This window comes from Ranitomeya variabilis, chromosome 2 (assembly GCF_051348905.1).
Source record: "Ranitomeya variabilis isolate aRanVar5 chromosome 2, aRanVar5.hap1, whole genome shotgun sequence".
In the NCBI taxonomy this organism is placed as follows: domain Eukaryota; kingdom Metazoa; phylum Chordata; class Amphibia; order Anura; family Dendrobatidae; genus Ranitomeya; species Ranitomeya variabilis.
In genome coordinates, this window is record NC_135233.1 from 339,246,785 (window position 1) to 339,271,944 (window position 25,160).

The 25,160-nt window shown below is 43.9% G+C and overlaps 1 protein-coding gene across 6 annotated transcripts in view; it reads right to left on the minus strand.

Moving 5' to 3' along the window:
• The window catches only part of HTR2C (5-hydroxytryptamine receptor 2C), a 720,745-nt gene that overhangs the window by 20,606 nt on the left and 674,979 nt on the right, over window positions 1-25,160 (minus strand). For all 6 annotated transcript variants that reach the window (XM_077285389.1, XM_077285392.1, XM_077285391.1 and 3 more), the window contains one exon: window positions 106-306. In XM_077285389.1, the coding sequence (XP_077141504.1) occupies window positions 106-306 (201 nt within the window). The remainder of the gene's footprint in view (window positions 1-105; window positions 307-25,160) is intronic.

Genomic DNA, 25,160 nt, shown 5'->3' on the forward strand with positions numbered 1-25,160 from the left:
TAAAACACGAGCAACGACTATACTCGCTCATCACTATTTATTATAACCATTCATTGTAAGTGGAAAATGTGGTCATATATTTGTTTCAGGTTTTTTATGGCTTACCTATTGATATGGTCCACACAGCAGCAATCTTCATCATAGCTTTAGTGCGGGAATTGAAGCGGCTGTGCTCTATGGGGTTACGTATTGCTACATACCGATCAAGAGAGATTGCACAGAGATGCATGATAGATGCAGTCGAAAATAACACATCCAAGGAGATCCAAACAGGACACAGCTTCTGTGGCAGAGGCCAGACATAATCTGCAGGAAGACAGAAAATAAATAATCAAAGCCAATCATTATAATAACTTTGTTCTCACCTATATCCTCCTTATACAATATTTACAATGTTTTGGGTTTTTGTTCAATCCTTTTTAAAATATATATAATGTTATGAATATTGGTGTTTTCTTCTGTGTTCACGTCCAAAGAGAAAATATAAATTTAGATTGAGAAACAAAACTTATGAAATTTAAAATATAATTAATATAATTTTAGCTACAATTAATATGATACATAAAGTTACTGTAATTAATTACACAATTGAATATTCCTTAACAGGGACATTTTTAAAAGAAATACATTTTAACATTTCCTACAATACACTGTACACTGCACTTTATTTTAACAAATGTATCAGGAGCAGTATTTTGCAGTACTTATTATTTTATGTCTATTACAGCACTTATTTTTGTAACAATTTGCAGAACAAGCAGCTTTTTTCACTAGAAAATTGCAGAAATGTGTAAAAGTGGGAAAAAAATTATTTTAAACTGTGCACAAAATGCATGAAAACATTTGATCTTTTGATGTATTTGACTCAAAACAGTCAGTGAACTAGACAAAAAAATAAAAGTGACCTTAAAAATGTAAGCAATGTCGGACTTTTATCTTTACCTTTATCAATCTTTCTTAACCCCTTAGTGACAGAGCCAATTTGGTACTTAATGACCGAGCCAATTTTTACAATTCTGACCACTGTCACTTTATGAGGTTATAACTCTGGAATACTTTAACTGATCCCGCTGATTCTGAGAATGTTTTTTCATGACATATTGTACATCATGTTAGTAGTAACATTTCTTCGATATTACTTGCGATTATTTATGAAAAAAATGCAAATATGGCGAAAATTTTTTAAATTTTGCAATTTTCAAACTTTGTATTTTTATGCCCTTAAATCAGAGAGATATGTCACAAAATATAGTTAATAAATAACATTTACCACATGTCTACTTTACATCAGCACAATTTTGGAAACAAAATTTTTTTGTTAGGGAGTTATAAGGGTTAAAAGTTGACCAGCAATTTCTCATTTTTACAACACCATTTTTTTTTAGGGACCACATCACATTTGAAGTCATTTTGAGGGGTCTATATGATAGAAAATAACAAAGTGTGACACCATTCTAAAAACTGCACCCCTCAACGTGCTCAAAACCACATTCAAGAAGTTTATTAACCCTTTACGTGCTTCACAGGAACTGAAACAATGTGGAAGGAAAAAATGAACATTTAACTTTTTTTTGCAAACATTTTAATTCAGAACCATTTTTTTTATTTTCACATGTGTAAAAACAGAAATGTAACCATAAATTTTGTTATGCAATTTCTCCTGAACATGCCAATACCCCATATGTGGGGGTAAACCACTTTTTGGGCACGCCGCAGAGCTTGGAAGTGAAGGAGCGCCGTTTGACTTTTTCAGTGCAGAATTGGCTGGAATTGAGATCGGACGCCATGTCACGTTTGGAGAGCCCCTGATGTGCCTAAACAGTGGAAACCCCCCACAAGTGACACCATTTTGGAAATTAGACCCCTTAAGGAACTTATCTAGATGTGTGTTGAGCACTTTGAACCCCCAAGTGCTTCACAGAAGTTTATAACGTAGAGCCGTGAAAATAAAAAATTGCATTTGTTTACATAAAAATGATCTTTTCGCCCACAAATTCTTATTTTCACAAGGGTAACAGGAGAAATTAGACCACAAAAGTTGTTGTGCAATTTCTCCTGAATACGTCGATACCCCATATGTGGGGGTAAACCACTTTTTGGGCGCACCGCAGAGCTTGGAAGTGAAGGAGCGCCTTTTGACTTTTTCAATGCAGAATTGGCTGGAATTGAGATCGGACGCCATGTCACGTTTAGAGAGCCCCTGATGTGCCTAAACAGTGGAAACCCCCCACAAGTGACCGCATTTTGTAAACTAGACCGCTTAAGGAACTTATTTAGATGTGTGGTGAGCACTTTAAACCCCCAGGTGCTTCACAGAAGTTTATAACGTATAGCCGTGAAAATAAAAAAATCGCATTTTTTCTACAAAAATGATCTTTTTGCCCCAAAATTTTTATTTTCACAAGGGTAACAGGAGAAATTAGACCACAAAAGTTGTTGTGCAATTTCTTCTTAGTACGCCAATACCCCATATGTTGGGGTAAACCACTGTTTGGGCGCACCGCAGAGCTTGGAAGAGAAGGAGTGCCGTTTTACTTTTTCAATATAGAATTGGCTGGAATTGAGATCGGACGCCATGTCGCGTTTGGAGAGCCCCTGATGTACTTAAACAGTAGTAACCCCCCACAAGTGACCCCATTTTGGAAACTAGACCCCCCAAGGAACTTATATAGATGTGTGGTGAGAACTTTCAATGCCCAAGTGCTTCACAGAAGTTTATAATGCAGAGTCGTGAAAATAAAAAATATTTTTTTTCCACAAAAAAGATTTTGTAGCCCCCAAGTTTTTATTTTCACAAGGGTAACAGGAGAAATTGGACCCCAAAAGTTGTTGTCCAATTTATCCCGAGTACGCTGATGCCCAATCTGTGGGGGTAACCCACTGTTTGGGCGCACGGCAGAGCTCAGAAGGGAGAGAGCACCATTTGACTTTTTGCGCGCAAAATTGGCTGTCGTGTTTGGAGACCCCCTGATGTACCTAAACAGTGGAAACCCCCCAATTCTAACTCCAACCCTAACCCCAACACACCCCTAACCCTAACCCCAACCCGATCCATAATCCTAATCACAACCCTAACGATAATCACAACCCTTACCCCAAAACAACCCTAATGTCAACCCTAACCATAACCCTAATCAAAACCCTAGATCCAACACACCCCTAATCCTAATCTCAACCCTAACCTCAAACCTAACCCTAATCCCAATACACCACTAATCCCAACCCTAACCTTAACCCTAATCCCAAACCTATCCCTAATCCCAAGCGTAACTCTAATGCCAACCCTAACCCTAATACCAACCCTAATCCAAAGCCTAACCCTAATCCCAACTCTAACCCTAACTTTAGCCCTAATTTTAGCCCCAACCCTAGCCCTAACCCTAACCCTAAATTTAGCCCCAACCCTAACCCTAGCCCTAACTTTAGCCCCAACCCTAACCCTAGCCCTAAGGCTACTTTCACACTTGCGTCGTTTGGCATCCGTTGCAATCCGTCGTTTTGGACAAAAAACGGATCCTGCAAATGTGCCCGCAGGATGCGTTTTTTGCCCATAGACTTGTATTGCCAACGGATTGCGATGTGTACTGGATCAGTTGTGTTTTGGCGGACCGTCGGCACAAAAAACGTTCAATGTAACGTTTTTTATACGTCGCGTCCGCCATGCCGTAACTCCTCCCCCTCCTCCCCAGGACAGAGATTGGGCAGTGGATGCGTTGAAAAACTGCATCCGCTGCCCAACGTTTCACAATTTTCACAACGTGCGTCGGTATGTCGGGCCGACACATTGCGACGGCCCCGTACCGATGCAAGTGTGAAAGAAGCCTAACCCTAAATTTAGCCCCAACCCTACCCCTAACCCTAAATTTAGCCCCAACCCTAACCCTATATTTAGCCCCAACCCTACCCCAACTCTAAATTTAGCCCCAACCCTAACCCTAAATTTAGCCCCAACCCTAACCCTAAACCTAAATTTAGCCCCAACCCTAACCCTAACCCTAAATTTAGCCCCAACCCTAACCCTAACCCTAACCCTAATTTTAGCCTCAAGTGCTTTCTCCTGCTGGCCGGCAGATGGCGACAGATGGCAGGCACACTGCGCAAGCGCCCGCCATTTTGTTTCCCAAAGAAGACGCCAGCGGCCAGGAGAAGAAGCAGGAGAACCCAGGGACATCTGTGAGTATAATAGGGTCCCCAAATCCCCCTATTTCTCTGTCCTCTGATGTGCGATCACATCAGAGGACAGAGAATTACCGATCGCTTTTTTTTTGTTTTTTTTGCGACCGCAAAACAGGGGTCGGTATAACCGACCCCGATCATGTTCTTTGGGGTGTCGGCTACCCCCGGCAGCCGAGACCCTAAAGATCCTCCCGGTGCCGGCCGGCGGGCGTACTGCGCATGCGCCAGCCATTTTTTTGCCGGAAAAAGATGGCAGCGCCCATCGGGAGCCACGAGGAGCACCGGGGGAGACAGGTGAGTATCAGGGGGCTATCGGGGACCCCTTTTCTCTGTCCTCTGATGTGCGATTACATCGGAGGACAGAGCAATTAAAGGGGAAATTGCATTTTTTTTTTTGCGATCGCCGGTAAACGGTTAATTACCGGCGATCGCAAAAGCGGGGTCGGTAAAAGAACCCCCGAATCATGTTCTCTGGGGTCTCGGCTACCCCCGGCAGCTGAGACCCCGGAGAAAATCGGACTCTGGGGGGCGCTATTTACTTTTTCCACAGCGCCATTAATTAACGGCGCTGTGGTTTAAGTATCCTTAGCGGCCGCCGTTAAAAGGCGTATCGGCGGTCGTTAAGGGGTTAAACTTAAGCATCGATTGATCATTTGCGGTTTTTTTTACACCTTTCTTTTTTTGTCTTGTGGTATTTGTTGATGTTTTTTGCATCAAATAATTCAAAACAGTGCACATGGGTCATGGTGAATTTTGTGCAATCTTCATAATGCTTTTTAATTTTGTCTTAAACCTTTTTTCCAACTTTTTAACTCAAAAAGTAAAAAGTTTTTTACTGGTGCTTTTTTCCCATTCATTTGAAAAAGGGTGAAAAATGCTGCAAAAGTGTTGAAAGAATTTACATGATGGAGATTTGTAAAATGCTTTGATGGTTCAAATCTGCAAGGAAAAAATAATAATTTCAGAAATTCCATTTACTGTGAAATGTTGTATTTTCTCAGTTTTCAAAGAAAAAAAACTTTGTAAAAACATCTGAACAAGCCCTAAAACTCAACAAAAAAACAAACAAAAATGCAATAATAAATCAGTCTGTTAGTTTTCTTTTAGTTGTCAATCTGTAGTTTTTTCATGATCAAAGCAAAATATACAATGACAATAAGATAGCTATTTTTTCTTTTTTTTAAGACTAGCAACGAATTTATTAAGATGTAGGTAAAACATTGAGGCCATGTGCACACGTTCAGGATTTTTCGCGTTTTTTTCGCGTTTTTTCGCTATAAAAACGTGATAGAAACGCGAAAAAAACGCTAACATATGCCTCCCATTATTTTCAGTGTATTCCGCATTTTTTGTGCAAATGTTGCGATTTTTTCCGCGAAAAAATCGCATTGCGGAAAAAAAAGCAACATATTCATTAAAAATTGCGGGGATTCCGCACACCTAGGAGTCCATTGATCTGCTTACTTCCCGCATGGGGCTGTGCACACCATGCGGGAAGTAAGCAGATTATGTGCGGTTGGTACCCAGGGTGGAGGAGAGGAGACTCTCCCCCACGGACTGGGCACCATATAAGTGGTAAAAAAAAAAGAATTAAAATAAAAAATAGTGATATACTCACCTTCGATGTCTTCCCGCCTCTCAGGTGCATGCTGCCGCTTCGGTTCCTGTAGCTGGTGTGCGGTGAAGGACCTGCGATGACGTCACGGTCCTGTGATTGGTCGAGACCGGTCATGTGACCGCTCACGTGACCGCGACGTCATGGAAGGTCCTGTGCGCACACACCATCTATACGGAACGGACGCCGCTGAGGTCTGCAGGTGAGTATAAGCATTTTTTTTATTTTTTTTATTATTTTTAAACATTCTATCTTTTACTATAGATGCTGCATAAGCAGCATCTATAGTAAAAAGTTGGTCACACTTGTCAAACAGTATGTTTGACAAGTGTGACCAACCTGTCAGTCAGTTTTCCAAGCGATGCTACAGATCGCTTGGAAAACTTTAGCATTCTGCAAGCTAATTACGCTTGCAGAATGCTACAAAAACCGCGAAAAAAACGGAAAAAAAAACCGCAAAAAAAAAAATGCGGATTTCTTGCAGAAAATTTCCGGTTTTCTTCAGGAAATTTCTGCAAGAAATCCAGACGTGTGCACATACCTTGAGTCTATAATTAATCAAAAACAGTTTAGCATTACTGTTCTATAAAATAGAGATTAAAAGATTTCAATTGGAGTACACAGTTTAATCAGTAAATCCGCTTCTTTGACGTTGGGCCAGTGACACACTGTAATACCATACTGGCTCTCGAGTCCTGTAGAGGTTAAGTTTCAGCATCCTGCAGAGACAAAACATTTCTGATAGAAGGAAGCTTCCAAGCTGTTTCACGGTAATCATAAACCAAGTTTAAAATCCTTTAATTCAGATTATAATTCTAGCGCGGTCACTTGTGCCAAGTCAGACATATTGATGCACCTTAGTAAAGCGAAGGGTAAATAAGGGAGAAAACATAATTATATTTACCTTTAGAGATAGGCGAACCCGAAATGTAAAGTTCAGCGTCTGTACTCAACACCTACTGTTTGGGCACGGACACTGAGCACACACCTCACTAGGAAATCCTTGTTACTGGTCAGGTTCGGCTGCCCAAACACAGGGTGTTTGTCAATCTATCATGTGCATGACAGAAGCAGATAATGCTGCTTCTGATCAGCGGTAAAATCATTACCGCCAGTCAGAGAGCAATGGTTCCCACGCTGTCAAAAGACAGCGTGAGCCCGCAGCTGTGATCGTAGGTATAAAGTTTTCCTCTGGTCACTGGTGTTAGCTGATGGGACTACTGCTCCCATCAGCCAACACCTGCTGCTGCTAATAACATTAAGAGCAAGAGCGGCTGATGGCAGTATTCATCAGCCAGCTCTTGCGCTGTACTGTAAATAAATAATAAAAAAAACCGGCATGGTTCCCCTGTATTTTTGATAACCAGCCAGGCAAAACTCACATCTGGGGGCTGTCAGCTTCAGCAAGTCTGGTTATCAAGAATACACACCGTATTTTTTAATTATTTAAATAAATAATTTAAAAATGAGATAGGGTTCCCCCCATTTTTGACAACCAGCCTTGCTAAAGCAGACAACAGGGGGCTGGTATAAGGGGCTATGGATATTGACCACCCCAGCCTAAAAATAGCAGCCCGCAGCCACCCGCAGAGTATGTCAAATAAAAAAAATCACTGCCTGAATTTGATCCGATTAACCGATCTCAATTGCCCATGAAAGTCAATCAGTGCATGGAAAACATTGGACTGCACTCGGATAGCATCTGAGGATCCGTGGATATCATCCATGGACAGAGAGGATAAAGATGTAGACTTTATTTCCCATCTTCTCCTCATCCGAGAAAATTGATCACACTCTGATCATGCTTATTATATGATTAGCATAATTGATCTGATTTTCTTGGATGACAAAAAATACGCTGGTGTGCACCCAAACTAAGAAGGGACAGTTGAGTCTTGTTTCTCTTGTTTACATAGATTAAATAGTTACATAGGTTGAAAAAGACCTATGTCCATCAAGTTCAACCTTTCTCCTCCAATTTTTCATTTTGTCACTAAATTAACTATAACCTGCAATGTTATTTGTATTAAGGAAATACGATAATATTGCAGTATATTGTAAGATTGATGTACTCCTATAAAGCTCAGCCACAGGTCAGCCACAGGATTCATAGATCCAGTAACATGGAAGACACAGAAGCCTTCAGTACGCCTCCAGATCTCTCCTTAGCTTTCTTTGGTCTATGTTCAGTGTGGTACACACCATGATACCAAACAATGCAGTGACCACTTTGTAGACAGCTGTTTGCAGACACAGCATTGTATCTTAATTACCCAGATGACTATTTTTAGCAAACCAAGAAGAATAGGCTGTTATATGTACTTTTGCTTGTGTGAATCTGTAATATTGACTTGTAAGCTGATATTTCATAACATAGTGTGCTCTTATTTTTGATGACTTGTGATATATGCTGATATGCTAATTATGCATTGTGTTATGGAGCCAGTTTGTTGGCTTCAAATGCAAATAGATTAAATAATCAAGTAATGCTACTTGATCTCATCGCCATTCTTCCCCTTATCTGTGATGTTGGACTGAAGGACACTTGTTAAATTTAAAAATAGGTTTCCTACCTGTGTATATAGAGATTCATAGACAGAGAGACTGGAAGGGATAGCTAGGGATTCTGCCAAGACATCCATACATCCAAAGGATCAGAGACAGGACAACAGCCAATATCATGGCTCCATCACGAGGGACATGGATCTATTATTCTACCGGAAACAACCTAGGTGTTTTCTTCCTGTTTGGAAGAATGCAGAACTGTGCTATTGACCACTGCTGAATGTTGGATACGTTTGGAAAAGCCAGGTTGTTATCCTCGGATCAACTAGCCTTGTACCTTGTTTGGACTCAATGGACTGTCATCTTCCTATGCTTGTCATTACCTTCTCTCTGTGTGCGTGTCACAGGTGGAGTAACCGACCCTGGAAGTTGAAGCCAGGTTGTGATCCACAAAACAAGTGGCCTTGTATGGACTGAATGGACTGTCATCTTCCTACGCTTGTTGTTACCTACTCTCTATGTGCGTGCTACAGGTGGGGTAGTGACCCTGGAAGATCTGAAGTAACAGCTGCCATTATCCCAGCAAATCAGCAGAAGGGTGAGACTGTGTAATGCGCACTATCTTGGGGGTATTTTGCTGGGACTCTTCTACGTGTTATCTGCCTGTTTTGTCTTTCAATAAAGCATTGCCACACTGTTTTACTCTCAACCTGTGTTGTCTGAGTAGTGCTATGCCCACGTTAAAGGGAGGGCGGGAGTTCAGCGGGACGATCCCTGGTCCATGTGGTTCTGACTAGCACACCTGGGGAGCCCGCTGACCCCCCGTGTTTCCACAAGCTGTGATGCTAATTACACGACAAACCTTAGTTTAACATGTCCCTATGGCCAATTTATCTACAATTTTAGGGGTACGTTATATATATTCATATATTCAATGGGCTTCAGGTCTGGACATTGGGCTGGCCATGACAGGGATTTGATGTGGTGGTCCTTCATCCATACCTTAATTGACCTAGCTGGGTGGCATGGCGCATTGTCCTGCTGGAAAAAAACAGTCCTCAGAGTTGGGGATCATTGCCTGAGCAGAAGGAATCAACTGTTTTTCCAGGATAACCTTGTATGCGGCTTGATTCATACTCCCTTCGCAAAGATTATCCTGCCCAATTCCAGCCTTGCTGAAGCATCCCCAGATAAGCACCTGGTAGTCTAATGGTTAGACAGAGACCTGGAGAGGTGTACAAGCCACAATGTCTTGCAGCAGCTGCGAAATTTGGTGGCGGATCAGTGATAATCTGGGGATGCTTCAGCAAGGCTGGAATTGGGCAGGTTGTTCTTTGCGAAGGACGTATGAATCAAGCCACATACAAGGTTATATGGAAGGGTTAGCCACATTGCCTGATTGTTATTAATGTATATTTAACCCATCATCTTACTTTTATTCTTGCTTTTTTGTTACATCTTAAAAATAAATAAAGTCCTTACAGATTTAAACCCTTAACGACCGCCGATACGCCTTTTAACAGCGGCAGTTAAGGGTACTTAAACCACAGCGCCGTTAATTAACAGCGCTGTGAAAAAAGTGTATAGCGCCCCCCAGAGTCGGAATTTCACTGCGGTCTCAGTTGCCGGGGGTAGCTGAGACCCCAGAGAACATGATTCGGGTCGGTTTTTACCGACCCCCGGGTTGTGATCGCCGGTAAATAACCATTTACCAGCGGCCGCAAAAAACAACAACGCAATTTCCCATTTGATGTGATCGCACATCAGGGGACAGAGAAATGGGGTCCCTCATAGCCCCCCGATACTCACCTGTCTCCTCTGATGCTGCTCGTGGCTCCCGATGGGCGCCGCCATCTTTTTCTGGGCGCAGTGCGCCCGCTGGCCGGCACCCGGAAGATCTTTGGGGTCTCGGCTGCCAGGGGGAGACGAGACCCCAAAGAACATGATCGGGGGCCGTTTTTACCGACCCCTGTTTTGTGATCGCTGGTAAATAACCGTTTACCGGCGGCCACAAAAAAAAAAACCGGTCTGTCAATCTCTGTCCTCTGATGTGATCACACATCAGAGGACAGAGAAATAGGGGGATTCGGGGACCCTATCATACTTACCTGTGTCCCTGGGTCCTCCTCCTTCCCTTCCTGGCCACCGGCTTCTTCCTCTTGTTTTATTTTGGTCACTGTGAGAACCTATCACAGTGATCAAAATAAAAATATAGTAAATACCCCCCCTTTATCACCCCCTTAGTTAGGAAAAAATGATAAAATATATGTACTTCTATTTTCCAGTTAGGGTTAGGTTTAGGGCTAGGGTTAAGGTTAGGGCTAGGGTTGGGGCTAGGGTCAGGGTTAGGGCTAGGGTTAGGGCTAGGGCTAAGGTTAGGGCTACGGTTAGGGCTAGGGTTAGGGTTAGGTCTAGGGTTAGGGTTGGGGCTAAAGTTAGGGTTAGGGTTGGGGCTAAAGTTAGGGTTAGGGTTGGAGCTAAAGTTAGGGTTAGGGTTGGGGCTAAAGTTAGGGCTAGGGTTAGGGTTGGTGCTAAAGTTAGGGTTAAGGCTAGGGTTAGGGCTAGGGTTGGGACTAAAGTTAGGGTTAGGGTTTGGGCTAAAGCTAGGGTTAGAGTTGGGATTAGGTTAGGGTTGGGATTAGGGTTTGGATTAGGGTTAGGGTTGGTATTAGGGTTAAAGTTGGCATTAGGGTTACGTTTGGGATTAGGGTTAGGTTTGGGATAAGGGTTAAGGTTAAGGTTGGGGGTAGGTTTGAGGTTAGGGTTGAGATTATGATTAGGGTTGTGTTGGGCTTAGGGATTTGATTAGGGTTAGGGTTGGGATTAGGGTTAGGGGTGTTTTGGCATTAGGGTTGTGATTAGGGTTATGGTTAGGGTTGGGATTAGGGTTAGGGGTGTTTTGGGGTTAGGGTTTTGATTAGAGTTATGGATTGGGTTGGGATTAGCGTTAGGGGTGTGTTGGGGTTACGGTTGGAGTTAGAATTGGGGGTTTCCACTGTTTAGGTACATCAGGGTCTCCAAACGTGACAGCCAATTTTGCGTTCAAAAAGTCAATTGGTGCTCCCTCCCCTCTGAGCTCCCAAACAGTGGTTTACCCCCACACATGGGGTATCAGCGTACTCAGGACTGATTGGACAACAACTTTTGGGGCCTAGTTTCACCTGTTACCCTTGCAAAAATAAAAAAAAATTGGGGGCTAAAAAAACTTTTTTGTGGGGGAAAAAAATGATTTTTTATTTTCATGGCTCTGCGTTAAACTTCTGTGAAGAACTTGGGCATTCAAAATGCTCACCACTAGGGTTGAGCGAAACGGGTCGATCATTTTCAAAAGTCGCCGACTTTTGGCTAAGTCGGCGTCTCATGAAACCCGATCCGACCCCTGTGCTTGTCGGCCATGCGGTACGCGACTTTCGCGCCAAAGTCGCGTTTCAATGACGCGAAAAGCGCCATTTCTCAGCCAATGAAGGTGAACGCAGAGTGTGGGCAGCGTGATGACATAGATCCTGGTCCCCACCATCTTAGAGAAGGGCATTGCAGTGATTGGCTTGCTGTCTGCGGCGTCACAGGGGCTATAAAGGGGCGTTCCCGCCGACCGCCATCTTACTGCTGCTGATCTGAGCTTAGGGACAGGTTGCTGCCGCTTCGTCAGAAGCAGGGAGAGCGTTAGGCAGGGTCCACTAACCACCAAACCGCTTGTGCTGCAGCGATTTCCACTGTCCAACACCACCTTCGGTGTGCAGGGACTGTGGAAGCTATTTTTTTTTTTTTTCCCCTCAGCGCTGTAGCTCATTGGGCTTCCCTAGAAGGCTCCGTGATAGCTGTATTGCTGTGTGTACGCCACTGTGGAAACCAACTGCTTTTTTCAAAGCACATATCCTCTTGTTCCTTCCTTTCTGCACAGCTATCTTTTTTGTTTGTCCACACTTTTTATTTAATTTGTGCATCAGTCCACTCCTATTGCTGCCTGCCATACCTGGCTTACATTACTGCAGGGAGATAGTAATTGTAGGACAGTTTTTTTTTTTTTTTTGTTTTTTTTTTGTGGGAGATTAAGATTGGCATTTCTGCTACAGTGCCATCCCTGTGTGTGCCATCTCTCACTGAGTGGGCCATAGAAAGCCTATTTATTTTTTCCGTGATTTGTGTTCTAAAATCTACCTCAACACAAAAACACTACATCAATCAGTGGGAGAAAAATATTGGCCTCAGTCAGGGCTTGTGTGCCACTGCTGTGTGTGCTATCTCTCATTCAGTGGGCTATAGCAAGCCTATTTTTTTTTTTTTTTTTTAATATTATTTGGTTTCTAAAGTCTCCCTGAAAAAAAAAAAAAACCTAAAAAAACAGTGGGAGAGTAATATTGCCCTTTCAGCTTGTGTGCCAGTCTTGACTCCTGGGTGTGCCACCTCTCTCCCTCTCATTCAGTGGGCCATAGAAAGCCTATTTATTTTTTTTTTTAAATATTATTGGGTTTCTAAAGTCTCCCTGAAAAAACAAAAAATACATAAAAAAACAGTGGGAGAGTAATATTGCCCTTTCAGCTTGTGTGCCAGTCTTGACTCCTGGGTGTGCCACCTCTCTCCCTTTCATTCAGTGGGCCATAGAAAGCCTATTTATTTTTTCCGTGATTTGTGTTCTAAATTCTACCTCAACACAAAAACACTACATCAATCAGTGGGAGAAAAATATTGGCCTCAGTCAGGGCTTGTGTGCCACTGCTGTGTGTGCTATCTCTCATTCAGTGGGCTATAGCAAGCCTATTTTTTTTTTTTTTTTTTTTTTTTTTAATATTATTTGGTTTCTAAAGTCTCCCTGAAAAAAAAAAAAAAACCTAAAAAAACAGTGGGAGAGTAATATTGCCCTTTCAGCTTGTGTGCCAGTCTTGACTCCTGGGTGTGCCACCTCTCTCCCTCTCATTCAGTGGGCCATAGAAAGCCTATTTATTTTTTTTTTTTAATATTATTTGGTTTCTAATTCTCCCTGAAAAAAAAAAAAAAACCTAAAAAAACAGTGGGAGAATAATATTGCCCTTTCAGCTTGTGTGCCAGTCTTGACTCCTGGGTGTGCCACCTCTCTCCCTCTCATTCAGTGGGCCATAGAAAGCCTATTTATTTTTTTTTTTAAATATTATTGGGTTTCTAAAGTCTCCCTGAAAAAACAAAAAATACATAAAAAAACAGTGGGAGAGTAATATTGCCCTTTCAGCTTGTGTGCCAGTCTTGACTCCTGGGTGTGCCACCTCTCTCCCTTTCATTCAGTGGGCCATAGAAAGCCTATTTATTTTTTCCGTGATTTGTGTTCTAAATTCTACCTCAACACAAAAACACTACATCAATCAGTGGGAGAAAAATATTGGCCTCAGTCAGGGCTTGTGTGCCACTGCTGTGTGTGCTATCTCTCATTCAGTGGGCTATAGCAAGCCTATTTTTTTTTTTTTTTTTTTTTTTAATATTATTTGGTTTCTAAAGTCTCCCTGAAAAAAAAAAAAAAACCTAAAAAAACAGTGGGAGAGTAATATTGCCCTTTCAGCTTGTGTGCCAGTCTTGACTCCTGGGTGTGCCACCTCTCTCCCTCTCATTCAGTGGGCCATAGAAAGCCTATTTATTTTTTTTTTTTAATATTATTTGGTTTCTAATTCTCCCTGAAAAAAAAAAAAAAAACCTAAAAAAACAGTGGGAGAATAATATTGCCCTTTCAGCTTGTGTGCCAGTCTTGACTCCTGGGTGTGCCACCTCTCTCCCTCTCATTCAGTGGGCCATAGAAAGCCTATTTATTTTTTTTTTTAAATATTATTGGGTTTCTAAAGTCTCCCTGAAAAAACAAAAAATACATAAAAAAACAGTGGGAGAGTAATATTGCCCTTTCAGCTTGTGTGCCAGTCTTGACTCCTGGGTGTGCCACCTCTCTCCCTTTCATTCAGTGGGCCATAGAAAGCCTATTTATTTTTTCCGTGATTTGTGTTCTAAATTCTACCTCAACACAAAAACACTACATCAATCAGTGGGAGAAAAATATTGGCCTCAGTCAGGGCTTGTGTGCCACTGCTGTGTGTGCTATCTCTCATTCAGTGGGCTATAGCCAGCCTATTTTTTTTTTTTTTTTTTTTTTTTTAATATTATTTGGTTTCTAAAGTCTCCCTGAAAAAAAAAAAAAAACCTAAAAAAACAGTGGGAGAGTAATATTGCCCTTTCAGCTTGTGTGCCAGTCTTGACTCCTGGGTGTGCCACCTCTCTCCCTCTCATTCAGTGGGCCATAGAAAGCCTATTTATTTTTTTTTTTTAATATTATTTGGTTTCTAATTCTCCCTGAAAAAAAAAAAAAAAACCTAAAAAAACAGTGGGAGAATAATATTGCCCTTTCAGCTTGTGTGCCAGTCTTGACTCCTGGGTGTGCCACCTCTCTCCCTCTCATTCAGTGGGCCATAGAAAGCCTATTTATTTTTTTTTTTAAATATTATTGGGTTTCTAAAGTCTCCCTGAAAAAACAAAAAATACATAAAAAAACAGTGGGAGAGTAATATTGCCCTTTCAGCTTGTGTGCCAGTCTTGACTCCTGGGTGTGCCACCTCTCTCCCTTTCATTCAGTGGGCCATAGAAAGCCTATTTATTTTTTCCGTGATTTGTGTTCTAAATTCTACCTCAACACAAAAACACTACATCAATCAGTGGGAGAAAAATATTGGCCTCAGTCAGGGCTTGTGTGCCACTGCTGTGTGTGCTATCTCTCATTCAGTGGGCTATAGCAAGCCTATTTTTTTTTTTTTTTTTTTTTTTTTAATATTATTTGGTTTCTAAAGTCTCCCTGAAAAAAAAAAAAAAACCTAAAAAAACAGTGGGAGAGTAATATTGCCCTTTCAGCTTGTGTGCCAGTCTTGACTCCTGGGTGTGCCACCTCTCTCCCTCTCATTCAGTGGGCCATAGAAAGCCTATTTATTTTTTTTTTTTAATATTATTTGGTTTCTAATTCTCCCTGAAAAAAAAAAAAAAAACCTAAAAAAACAGTGGGAGAATAATATTGCCCTTTCAGCTTGTGTGCCAGTCTTGACTCCTGGGTGTGCCACCTCTCTCCCTCTCATTCAGTGGGCCATAGAAAGCCTATTTATTTTTTTTTTTAAATATTATTGGGTTTCTAAAGTCTCCCTGAAAAAACAAAAAATACATAAAAAAACAGTGGGAGAGTAATATTGCCCTTTCAGCTTGTGTGCCAGTCTTGACTCCTGGGTGTGCCACCTCTCTCCCTTTCATTCAGTGGGCCATAGAAAGCCTATTTATTTTTTCCGTGATTTGTGTTCTAAATTCTACCTCAACACAAAAACACTACATCAATCAGTGGGAGAAAAATATTGGCCTCAGTCAGGGCTTGTGTGCCACTGCTGTGTGTGCTATCTCTCATTCAGTGGGCTATAGCAAGCCTATTTTTTTTTTTTTTTTTTAATATTATTTGGTTTCTAAAGTCTCCCTGAAAAAAAAAAAAAAACCTAAAAAAACAGTGGGAGAGTAATATTGCCCTTTCAGCTTGTGTGCCAGTCTTGACTCCTGGGTGTGCCACCTCTCTCCCTCTCATTCAGTGGGCCATAGAAAGCCTTTTTTTTTTTTGGTTTTTTTAATATTATTTGGTTTCTAAAGTCTCCCTGAAAAAAACAAAAAAAACATAAAAAACAGTGGGAGAGTAATATTGCCCTTTCAGCTTGTGCGCCAGTCTTGACTCCTGGTTGTGCCACCTCTCTCTCTCTAATTGTGGGCCATAGAAAGCCTTTTTTTTTTTTTTTTTTTAATATTATTTGGTTTCTAAAGTCTCCCTGAGAAAAAAAAATAAATAAATTAGGTGGGAGATTAATATTGACATTAGTGCTTGAGTGACAGTCCTGCGTGTGTGTCATCTCTGTGATTTTGTGCCACAGAAAACAGAGTGTGTAACATTGTGCCTGATTTTCCTTGTGGTCTCACCAACCTGTTAAGGGATATTGAAATCATACTGAAGTTATAGCTCACCGTGTAAGTTGTTTGACAGCAACAAATAAAGTTACTTTGGTTAAGATTTTAAAACAATGAGGAAGTCTGGTGCAAGAGGTCGTCGTGGGCGTTCATTGTCAGCTGGTAATGATGGTAGTGGTAGTGGAGCATCAGGTGGTCGTGGGGATAAAAATATTCCACCTAAGTCTGGAGCTGTGGAGCCAGTTTCGTCGTCAGGCTACACAAGGCCTCGAACGCTCTCTTTTCTGGGAGTAGGAAAACCGCTTTTAAAGGCGGAGCAGCAACAGCAAGTTTTGGCTTACATTGCAGACTCAGCCTCTAGCTCTTTTGCCTCCTCTTCCGAAACTGGTAAATGTAAAAGCAGCGCGTCGCTTGTGGATGTTCACGGTCAGGGACAAGTCGCTTCCTTGTCCTCCTCAGCAAAAACTACAACAAGAGAGAAGGATGCAGCAGGCGACACAACGGGTCACTCCATGGAGCTCTTTACACATACCGTCCCTGGCTTAGAAAGTGAAACATTTAACAGGCCATGCCCATTACAAGTATATTCTGACATGGAGTGCACTGATGCACAGCCACAGCCAGAGTACTATGCTGCTCCTTTGACTCAGACCACCACATTGCCCTCTCAGGGTACAGATCCACAATCAGACCCTGATGAGACTATGTTGCCCCGCCACGAACGCTATACCACCGACCGACACAGTGACACAGACGAAGTTGCACACGAGCTCGAAGAGGAGGTAATAGATGACCCAGTTATTGACCCCGATTGGCAGCCATTGGGGGAACAGGGTGCAGGCGGCAGTAGTTCAGAAGCGGAGGTGGAGGAGGGGCCGCAGCAGGCATCAACATCGCAACAGGTTCCATCTGCCGGGCCCGTATCTGGACCAAAACGCGTGTCAAAGCCAAAACCTGTTGGAGCACAGCGTTGCCATCCGGTTAAAGCTCAGTCTGCAATCCCTGAAAAGGGATCCGAGTCTAGGAAGAGTGCAGTCTGGCATTTTTTTAAACAACATCCAACTGATCAGCGCAAAGTCATCTGTCAAAAATGTTCAACTAGCTTAAGCAGAGGTCAGAATCTGAAAAGTCTAAATACTAGTTGCATGCATAGACACTTAACCACCATGCATTTTCAAGCCTGGACTAACTACCAAACGTCCCTCAAGGTTGTAGCACCCTCGGCCAATGAAGCTAGTCAGCAACGCAACATCCCTTCCGTCACTGTAAGGCCACCATTTTCCGCACCACCGGCAGTATCTGTGCAGGTTTCTTTGCCAGCCAAAAGCAGTCAGGGTCAGGGAATCACCAGTTTTGTAGGAGGAAATATTGCATCTAGGGCACCGGCGGAAACAATACCGTCTCCAACCGTCTCTCAGTCTGCCATGTACACCGGCACACCCGAAAGTTCCACGATCTCCAGCTCTCCAGTCCAGCTCACCCTACATGAGACTCTGGTTAGAAAAAGGAAGTACTTATCCTCGCATCCGCGTACACAGGGTTTTAACGCCCACATAGCTAGACTAATCTCGTTAGAGATGATGCCCTACCGGTTAGTTGAAAGCGAAGCTTTCAAAGCCCTGATGGAGTACGCTGAACCACGATACGAGCTACCCAGTCGACACTTTTTTTCCAGAAAAGCCATCCCAGCCCTGCACCAGCATGTTAAACAGCGCATCGTCCATGCACTCAGGCAATCTGTGAGTACAAAGGTGCACCTGACTACAGATGCATGGACCAGTAGGCATGGCCAGGGACGTTATGTGTCCATCACGGCACACTGGGTGAATGTGGTGGATGCAGGGTCCACAGGCGACATCAATTTAGGGACAGTTGTGCCTAGCCCACGGTCTAGGAAACAGTTGGCTGTAGGCGTTCGCACCCCCTCCTCCTCCTCCTCCTCGTCCTCCTGCAGAAGCTACAGCTCTTCCACAGAACGCAGTCTGCCAACCACTCCATCGGCAGATGACACTGTTGCACACCAGTTGTCCCATTATGGGCCAGCTACTGCCAAGCGTCAGCAGGCTGTATTGGCTATGAAGTGCTTGGGCGACAATAGACACACCGCGGAAGTTCTGTCCGAGTTCTTGCAACAAGAAACGCAGTCGTGGCTGGGCACAGTAGATCTTGAGGCAGGCAAGGTAGTGAGTGATAACGGAAGGAATTTCATGGCTGCCATCTCCCTTTCCCAACTGAAACACATTCCTTGCCTGGCTCACACCTTAAACCTGGTGGTGCAGTGCTTATTGAAAACTTATCCTGGGTTCTCCGACCTGCTCCTCAAAGTGCGTGCACTTTGCTCACATATCCGACGTTCGCCTGTACACGCCAGCCGTATGCAGACCTATCAGCGGTCTTTGAACCTTCCCCAGCATCGCCTAATCATAGACGTTGCAACAAGGTGGAACTCAACACTGCACATGCTTCAGAGACTGTGCGAACAGAGGCGTGCTGTTATTTATTTGTGGGAGGATACACGGGCAGGCAGTAGGATGGCAGACATGGAGTTGTCAGGTGTGCAGTGGTCTAAGATACAAGACATGTGTCAAGTCCTTCAGTGCTTTGAGGAATGCACACGGCTGGTTAGTGCAGACAACGCCGTAATAAGCATGAGCATCCCCCTAATGCGTCTGCTGATGCAAAGTTTGACGCACATAAAGGAGCAGGCGTCTGCACCAGAGGAAGAGGAAAGCCTTGATGACAGTCAGCCATTGTCTGGTCAGGGCAGTGTACAGGACGAGGTAGCGGGCGAAGAGGAGGTGGAGGACGAGGAGGATGATGGGGATGAGTATATTTTTAATGCCGAACCTTTCCCGGGGGCACAGGAATTTGGTTGCGTGTCACGGCCGGGTTCTGGTTTTTTGAGGGACACAAGTGACGTAGATTTGCCTGCAACTGCCCCTCAACCAATCACAACCGGAGATTTGACAACTGGAACTTTGGCCCACATGGCGGATTATGCCTTACGTATCCTAAAAAGGGACACACGCATTACGAAAATGATGAACGATGACGATTACTGGTTGGCCTGCCTCCTTGATCCACGCTATAAAGGCAAATTGCAAAATATTATGCCACATGAGAACTTGGAACTAATATTAGCAACCAAACAATCAACTCTTGTTGACCGTTTGCTTCAGGCATTCCCAGCACACAGCGCACGTGATCGTTCTCACACGAGCTCCAGGGGGCAGCAGACTAGGAGTGTTAGGGGTGCACACATCAGAAGTGGCGTTGGACAGAGGGGTTTTCTGACCAGGTTGTGGAGTGATTTTGCTATGACCGCAGACAGGACAGGTACTGCTGCATCAATTGAAAGTGACAGGAGACAACATTTGTCCAGTATGGTTACTAACTATTTTTCATCCCTTATCGATGTTCTCCCTCAACCGTCATTCCCATTTGATTACTGGGCCTCCAAATTAGACACCTGGCCAGAATTGGCAGAATATGCATTGCAGGAGCTTGCTTGCCCGGCAGCAAGTGTCCTATCAGAAAGAGTATTCAGTGCTGCAGGTTCAATATTAACCGAAAAAAGGACTCGTCTGGCTACCCAAAATGTTGACGATCTAACATTCATTAAAATGAACCACAACTGGATTTCGAAATCTTTTGCCCCACCTTGCCCGGCCGACACCTAGCTTTCCTATGAAAAGCTCTTGCCTGTGAATTACTTTTCTAATGTCTAATTTGCTGCAGCTGATTGTACAGCATACGACATGTTTACACCTCCCTAAATGGCAAAACTCCCCACACGGGGCCGTGGTATCGCGACTTGGCGCAAGCACCCGTGAGACTGCTGTTTGTCTGAAGAGGTGGGTGTGCTCGCTTTTGGTTGACGGCATTGCTACTGGGTCCCTCATAGTACAATGTAGTGTCTCTGGCGGTGGTGGTGCGCACCCAACGTCAGACACACCGTTGTAACATGAGGGGCCCTGGGGCGGTCCCGCCGGCCTCAAGAGAGTTCCCCCCTACCCCAGCTCAAAATGTGCTCTACCACGTGCAAAATTATGTCGCACAGCTCCACCAATCTTTAGTCTATTCGCTGACATCATTCAATGTCTGGCACTGACAATACAAATTTGTAGACATCTATGATGCAACTTAAAGTAGTCTGTGTCTGTGTCCTATATTGGCACCATTAAATAGTTACTGCCAAATTACTATGTCAGAAACTCAGTAGATGAGCCCACCCCTGTACCTAAGTATGCCACCTTTTTTTTTTGTTTTGGTTGTTTTGCGAGACATTAACATCTATTTATATTTTGGGAGTACTGGGACAGACACTCCTTGCACTACTCCTCCACTCACCACCAAGCTGCCTGTGTATCCATGTAACCGCTGTAAAACTGCCATGAGCCTATTGTTTGTTATTTTAGGCCTTTGATAGCCTGTCTGCGGCCCCTACTTGCAATACTCCTCCACTGACCACCAAGCTGCCTGCCCGTGTATCCATGTAACCGCTGTAAAACTGCCATGAGCCTATTGTTTGTTATTTTAGGCCTTTGATAGCCTGTCTGCGGTCCCTACTTTAAATACTCCTCCACTGACCACCAAGCTGCCTGCCCGTGTATCCATGTAACCGCTGTGAAACTGCCATGAGCCTATTGTTTGTTATGTTAGGCCTTTGATAGCCTGTCTGCGGTCCCTACTTTAAATACTCCTCCACTGACCAGACCACTGCTGCCCGTGTACCCCTGGAACCAATTATAAAGTGCCTACAGCCAGCCCATTTTCTTATGTTAGGCCTTTGAAGCCTGTCTGCGGTCCCTACTTTAAATACTCCTCCACTGACCAGACCACTGCTGCCCGTGTACCCCTGGAACCAATTATAAAGTGCCTACAGCCAGCCCATTTTCTTATGTTAGGCCTTTGAAGCCTGTCTGCGGTCCCTACTTTAAATACTCCTCCACTCACCACCACCAAGCTGCCTGCCCGTGTATCCATGTAACCGCTGTGAAACTGCCATGAGCCTATTGTTTGTTATGTTAGGCCTTTGATAGCCTGTCTGCGGTCCCTACTTTAAATACTCCTCCACTGACCAGACCACTGCTGCCCGTGTACCCCTGGAACCAATTATAAAGTGCCTACAGCCAGCCCATTTTCTTATGTTAGGCCTTTGAAGCCTGTCTGCGGTCCCTACTTTAAATACTCCTCCACTGACCAGACCACTGCTGCCCGTGTACCCCTGGAACCAATTATAAAGTGCCTACAGCCAGCCCATTTTCTTATGTTAGGCCTTTGAAGCCTGTCTGCGGTCCCTACTTTAAATACTCCTCCACTCACCACCACCAAGCTGCCTGCCCGTGTATCCATGTAACCGCTGTGAAACTGCCATGAGCCTATTGTTTGTTATGTTAGGCCTTTGATAGCCTGTCTGCAGTCCCTACTTTAAATACTCCTCCACTGACCAGACCACTGCTGCCCGTGTACCCCTGGAACCAATTATAAAGTGCCTACAGCCAGCCCATTTTCTTATGTTAGGCCTTTGAAGCCTGTCTGCGGTCCCTACTTTAAATACTCCTCCACTCACCACCACCAAGCTGCCTGCCCGTGTATCCATGTAACCGCTGTGAAACTGCCATGAGCCTATTGTTTGTTATTTTAGGCCTTTGATAGCCTGTCTGCGGTCCCTACTTTAAATACTCCTCCACTGACCACCAAGCTGCCTGCCCGTGTATCCATGTAACCGCTGTAAAACTGCCATGAGCCTATTGTTTGTTATTTTAGGCCTTTGATAGCCTGTCTGCGGCCCCTACTTGCAATACTCCTCCACTGACCACAATGCTGCCTGGAGTGCCTGCCTGTGTATCCATGTAACCGATGTAAAACTGCCATGACTGCCTACTGTTTGTTATTTTAGGCCTTTGATAGCCTGTCTGCAGCCCCTACTTGCAATACTCCTCCACTGACCACACCAATGCTGCCCGTGTACCCCTGGAACCTATTTAAAAGTTCATAGAGCCTAGTTATATATTTTATTTACTATTAATAAGGCCATGATGGACTACGCTGTACCACGCTACAAGCTAACCAGTCGACACTTCTTTTGCGAGAAAAGCCATCCCAACCCTCCACCAGCATGTAGAAGACCGCATTGTCCATGCACTCTGGCAATCTGTGAGTACAAAGGTGCACCTGACAACAGACGCATGGACCTGTAGGCATGGCCACGGAAGATTACGTGTCCATTACGGCGCAATGGGTTAATGTGGTGGATGCATGGTCCACAGGGGACAGCCTACTAAGTCTGTCTGCAGTCCCTAATTCAAATTGTCCTCCACTGTCTAAATCGGAACTTCCACCTTCTGGCTTTCGGCCTATAGTATCAGAAATTAAACTGCATTTGGCCTTCAACTTTGGTTAGGGCCTACTAACGGCTTCTGCCCCTCCCTGGTGTTGCCCTCAACTAAATAAAGCTGAGCTTCAACCTTCTGCTCCAAATTACCATTTTGAAAAATGCAATAGGCTTTTCAGGCCTACTAAAGGTGTCTGTCTGTGTGCCCCTGCCTGGTGTTGTCCTCAACTAAATAAAGCTGAGCTTCAACCTTCCGGCTCTCATTAAGTGGTTTTAAAAAAAAAAAATGGTGGTTAGGGCCTACTAACGGCTTCTGCCCCTCCCTGGTGTTGTCCTCAACTAAATAAAGCTGAGCTTCAACCTTCCGGCTCTCATTATGTGGTTTTAAAAAAAAAAATGGTGGTTAGGGCCTACTAACGGCTTCTGCCCCTCCCTGGTGTTGCCCTCAACTAAATAAAGCTGAGCTTCAACCTTCTGCTCCAAATTACCATTTTGAAAAATGCAATAGGCTTTTCAGGCCTACTAAAGGTGTCTGTCTGTGTGCCCCTGCCTGGTGTTGTCCTCAACTAAATAAAGCTGAGCTTCAACCTTCCGGCTCTCATTAAGTGGATTTAAAAAAAAAAAATGGTGGTTAGGGCCTACTAACGGCTTCTGCCCCTCCCTGGTGTTGCCCTCAACTAAATAAAGCTGAGCTTCAACCTTCTGCTCCAAATTACCATTTTGAAAAATGCAATAGGCTTTTCAGGCCTACTAAAGGTGTCTGTCTGTGTGCCCCTCCCTGGTGTTGTCCTCAACTAAATAAAGCTGAGCTTCAACCTTCCGGCTCTCATTATGTGGTTTTAAAAAAAAAAATGGTGGTTAGGGCCTACTAACGGCTTCTGCCCCTCCCTGGTGTTGCCCTCAACTAAATAAAGCTGAGCTTCAACCTTCTGCTCCAAATTACCATTTTGAAAAATGCAATAGGCTTTTCCGGCCTACTAAAGGTGTCTGTCTGTGTGCCCCTCCCTGGTGTTGTCCTCAACTAAATAAAGCTGAGCTTCAACCTTCCGGCTCTCATTATGTGGTTTTAAAAAAAAAAATGGTGGTTAGGGCCTACTAACGGCTTCTGCCCCTCCCTGGTGTTGTCCTCAACTAAATAAAGCTGAGCTTCAACCTTCCGGCTCTCATTATGTGGTTTTAAAAAAAAAAATGGTGGTTAGGGCCTACTAACGGCTTCTGCCCCTCCCTGGTGTTGCCCTCAACTAAATAAAGCTGAGCTTCAACCTTCTGCTCCAAATTACCATTTTGAAAAATGCAATAGGCTTTTCAGGCCTACAAAAGGTGTCTGTCTGTGTGCCCCTCCCTGGTGTTGTCCTCAACTAAATAAAGCTGAGCTTCAACCTTCCGGCTCTCATTATGTGGTTTTAAAAAAAAAAATGGTGGTTAGGGCCTACTAACGGCTTCTGCCCCTCCCTGGTGTTGTCCTCAACTAAATAAAGCTGAGCTTCAACCTTCCGGCTCTCATTATGTGGTTTTAAAAAAAAAAATGGTGGTTAGGGCCTACTAACGGCTTCTGCCCCTCCCTGGTGTTGCCCTCAACTAAATAAAGCTGAGCTTCAACCTTCTGCTCCAAATTACCATTTTGAAAAATGCAATAGGCTTTTCAGGCCTACTAAAGGTGTCTGTCTGTGTGCCCCTGCCTGGTGTTGTCCTCAACTAAATAAAGCTGAGCTTCAACCTTCCGGCTCTCATTAAGTGGTTTTAAAAAAAAAAAATGGTGGTTAGGGCCTACTAACGGCTTCTGCCCCTCCCTGGTGTTGCCCTCAACTAAATAAAGCTGAGCTTCAACCTTCTGCTCCAAATTACCATTTTGAAAAATGCAATAGGCTTTTCAGGCCTACTAAAGGTGTCTGTCTGTGTGCCCCTCCCTGGTGTTGTCCTCAACTAAATAAAGCTGAGCTTCAACCTTCCGGCTCTCATTATGTGGTTTTAAAAAAAAAAATGGTGGTTAGGGCCTACTAACGGCTTCTGCCCCTCCCTGGTGTTGCCCTCAACTAAATAAAGCTGAGCTTCAACCTTCTGCTCCAAATTACCATTTTGAAAAATGCAATAGGCTTTTCCGGCCTACTAAAGGTGTCTGTCTGTGTGCCCCTCCCTGGTGTTGTCCTCAACTAAATAAAGCTGAGCTTCAACCTTCCGGCTCTCATTATGTGGTTTTAAAAAAAAAAATGGTGGTTAGGGCCTACTAACGGCTTCTGCCCCTCCCTGGTGTTGTCCTCAACTAAATAAAGCTGAGCTTCAACCTTCCGGCTCTCATTATGTGGTTTTAAAAAAAAAAATGGTGGTTAGGGCCTACTAACGGCTTCTGCCCCTCCCTGGTGTTGCCCTCAACTAAATAAAGCTGAGCTTCAACCTTCTGCTCCAAATTACCATTTTGAAAAATGCAATAGGCTTTTCAGGCCTACAAAAGGTGTCTGTCTGTGTGCCCCTCCCTGGTGTTGTCCTCAACTAAATAAAGCTGAGCTTCAACCTTCCGGCTCTCATTATGTGGTTTTAAAAAAAAAAATGGTGGTTAGGGCCTACTAACGGCTTCTGCCCCTCCCTGGTGTTGTCCTC